At 39.5% G+C, this 3,672-nt stretch overlaps 1 protein-coding gene across 2 annotated transcripts in view; it reads right to left on the reverse strand.

The window, feature by feature from the left end:
• LOC112137720 (polyunsaturated fatty acid lipoxygenase ALOX15B) overlaps positions 1 to 3,150 on the reverse strand; it is a 14,232-nt gene extending 11,082 nt beyond the window's left edge. The window contains exons 1-4 of one of the 2 annotated variants that reach the window (XM_024260166.2): positions 2,815 to 3,150; positions 2,571 to 2,741; positions 668 to 869; positions 472 to 544 (exon numbers count right to left, since the gene is read on the reverse strand). In XM_024260166.2, the coding sequence (XP_024115934.1) occupies positions 472 to 544; positions 668 to 869; positions 2,571 to 2,717 (422 nt within the window). In that variant the 5' untranslated portion in view covers positions 2,718 to 2,741; positions 2,815 to 3,150. The remainder of the gene's footprint in view (positions 1 to 471; positions 545 to 667; positions 870 to 2,570; positions 2,742 to 2,814) is intronic. The other variant, XM_024260165.2, reaches the window with a different exon arrangement.
• Between the last annotated feature and the right edge of the window lie 522 nt (positions 3,151 to 3,672).

Below are 3,672 nucleotides of genomic sequence, written 5' to 3' on the forward strand. Positions count from 1 at the left end.
AACTCTGCCATGTTTCACTCAAACCCATTTAAAGAACTCAAAAATGATGACAAAAATTGGTGCAAAATATCTTTTTAACAACTTCAAAAGTCTAAATCTTCAAAGGTTTTGGCTCAAAGGTAAACTTGGTTTCATTCATGTTTTTTTAAAGCTACCGTTGTCACTTTGTTCAACATTTTGACTGAATTGGAAGAGACTATTTGTGAGTCTCAAAATGAGGACTGGAAATGTGTCTCCATCAGACACCTGCATTGTGTAATGAGACATGAAACCATGTTGTTCTTGTTTTGTGCAACGACTGTTGCTGGGAAATTTGTTCCTGGAGAAAAAATATTCAAATGTGTTGTGTTTGCCCTAAATAAATGGCAGATTTGTTTCCATTACTTTTACTGGCAACCCTTTTTTAATGATTATTAGGCGTATCAGTAAAGGAAAAGTGAAGTTAAGCCAGTTTATGCTCTGAGCTCTTACATGTAGGTGTCCTGTTGCTTCTTCTTTTCTTTCTCCCGAAGGTATGAATTATTATCCTGAGACCCCAGCAGAGCTAAGAAAAAAAGAGAGAATACAACAACACTTCAGGGTTTGGAGTTTTCACAGACTCTGCTCTTTTACTTTTATTTTTATTTTTTTGTTTTTGTTTGGTAGGGTAGAAGGAAGAGGAACAGACCCGCTCCTTCTCTGAAGATGTTCATGTTACTGTCAGTAAACCAGTGGTAGATGGGGAAAGTGTACATCTTTCCAATGGGAGATTCCACTTCCACCTTACCGGGGAGCCAGCAAGAGTTTATGTGAAGAAAAGCTTTTTTCTGTATCTTTATCATCTGCAGATCACCAATGTCGTCAGAGCAGGTCACAGTGAATGAAGACACCTAAAGGCAGAAAAAACACAGAAAAACACACAAGCAGGAACAAAGTTGTTTTTTTGGTTTTTGTGTTTCTCGTGTCTCCTCAGACCAAAACCCGTCACATCAGATAGTCAAACTTCCTCAGTCTGGTACTGCTGGAAGTTTCTTCCTTATCTTCCATTCATTTTATTTTTGCCTTTTGCTTGCTTAGTTTAAAAATTATATCCAAGATTACATCTTAAAAAAACCTTTGAATGAATGCAAAAGCACTAGCTGCCTGTTAATTTTCCCCTTAGTTGTTTCAAAGTTATAAAACATTTAATAGGAAAAAATATTCATTTTTGACAGAAACCATTGAGCCTGACTTTATATTACTGCTCTCAGACTTCACTTGAATTTGTAGCTAAAGATTTAGGACATGAGTTGGACTTAGAAAACCAGACTCTGCTTTAAGGTGCATTCACACCGAACACGATTCGCGGGACAAATTTGAGTAGTCTGTCCCTCTTTTGATGCGCGACGACTTTGCGGCTCGTTGCTTGTCAAAAATGTGTTCCTGAGCTTGACGCCGCGGACGTATGTTGGGGGAGCTACCAGCCAATGTTTTCTATGGCTTTAAGGAACAGCGTCTGTGGATATCTCACTTAGAATGAACTGAAGACACAGATGACGTTGAGAAATGAGGTATATTTATCGTGAAGAGTTCAATAAAAACATCAGTAATCATGACTCCATGTCTGGGTTTATATGATTATTATTAAAAGATTTTCCAGGTAAAGGAGGCTGTGTCTGTAAATCAGCCACTTCCACTGTGTTTCTGTGTCTCTGTGGCTGAGCTTGAAATCTGTCTCATATTAACCTGAGGGTGAAAAAATAAAATAAGGAGACCTTTTCTTTAATGTCTCGATGAGGCCTGAGCCGGCAGCCTCTGCACCGTCTCTCTGACTGCTGTCATATCGAACTCCGCCGCAGAAGCAAAAGCCAGCAATCTGTCCAGAGTGTATCCCACCTTTGGCCCAAAGTAGCCGGATGAGCTCTTCAACCCTGTGGCTGTAGCGGGTTAAAGAACTAGATGAAAGTTCTGGCTAAAAACACCGTCTTTGGATTAGTATTTTAACTGCTGATCGAGTCACTGAAAACGCCACGTGCCCAAAGCTGAGTTCCTGATTGGCAGATGCGACGCGGCGACTTGTCAAACTTCAGGTATTTAAATTCTGGCTGCACCACCCAATTCACACCTCGTCGCTCAAACTGAGCTGCTGGCAGGCCTTCACGCCACGCCTGTAGCTCAAAGGACTTCAGATTCCTTTTGTCACGTATGTTCCATTGAATGAACATTAACACTGGTCGCCTCTGCCACGCAAATTGGGTTCGGTATAAATGTACCTGTAGAGAACCTCAGCAGTCAACTGGATAATGCTTTCGAACCAGATTCATTTTGAGATCCTCACACTTTCATATTTTATTTATAAAAAAGCCCAAGCATCATGCAAAAAAGATACTGAAAGATTATATGCAATGTAAATAAATCATATAGTTGAAAAAAATACATATAGCAAAAATGTGTTAAAATTGCAGATCTATATGATAAATAGTTGCAAAAAAAACCTTGTTCATTCCTACATCCATGGTTGATTTTCTTTTTTCTTTTTTAGAAGTAGAGCTGTGGTCACATGAAGCAGTAAATGACGCTTCTATACATCCAGAAAGAAGAGTCAGACTTACATCTCCTCTGGAAAACTTATGGAGCAGTTTTTTGAGTTTCGTGTGTTCACTTTCACCACTTGTGCCCACCAGGGTCACATAGATGTTGTCTACTGTGCCCGCTAAAGCGACATCTTGGGTGTACACAGTAACTTTGTAATCCACCATTTCCAAACCTGGAAAACAGAAAAACTGATGGAAATCTTCAACGATGATGGCAACAACTCAGTTTGTGTCACCAGAACAAAAAAAGAACATTCCTTACCGTAACCAAAAGATCCTGGGAGGATTTCTTCTAATCAGGCTGCAAACTCAGCTGATGCTCCTTTTATAAAGAATTTGTGGGAGGGGTTTGAAAGCAAAATTTAATGATTAAACACTGTAATACCAAAGACAAGTTCTGCTGGTGACACATTCAGGAAATGTTTTTTTATATGGGACAGTCCCTCTGACCCTTTTTCCTTTGTCTTCTCCCTTATATTTCTAACCTTAATGTAAACATTATGTAAAGAATTACAAATATGACCCTTTTTATGAAGCAGAAGAACAGTAGAACACATATGCCATCAGCTTGTCCTGGTAGAAAACAAAATCTTCATGAAGAAAGCTTACAAATACTTTTCGGTGTGGGGTGATCATGCTGAAGAGGTAAACTTCAGTCTTTTTAAAGGGTCTCTGATTCTTGCCAAATTTTGATTATATACTGTGCTAATATTTAGTGCAGTAGCCTTTGTCTGTGACTCCACAGGTCAACGTTTCCTGTAGTTTTTCACCAGGTTGGCACACACTGCAGGAGGGATTCTGGCCCACTCCTCCACACAGATCTTCTCTACACCAGTCAGGCTTCTGGGATAAAACACAGAGTTTGAACTCCCTCCAAAGATGTTCTTTTGGGTTTAGGTCTTGGAGATGTGCTTCTTACAGAGCTGCTCCTTGTTTATCTGGCTGTGTTCTTGTCATACTGGAAGACAGAGCACCGACCATCTTCAATGCCCTGACTGAGGGAAGGTTTTTAGAGGATTACTCTTAAATGTATAAACGGATCAAAATACCACTTTGGGGTTCTTTATAGAGAGGAATGAAGATTACAATGCACTTAAAACCTCAAAAAGTAGAATTTTAA

Source organism: Oryzias melastigma, linkage group LG9, assembly GCF_002922805.2.
Source record: "Oryzias melastigma strain HK-1 linkage group LG9, ASM292280v2, whole genome shotgun sequence".
Lineage (NCBI taxonomy): Eukaryota > Metazoa > Chordata > Actinopteri > Beloniformes > Adrianichthyidae > Oryzias > Oryzias melastigma.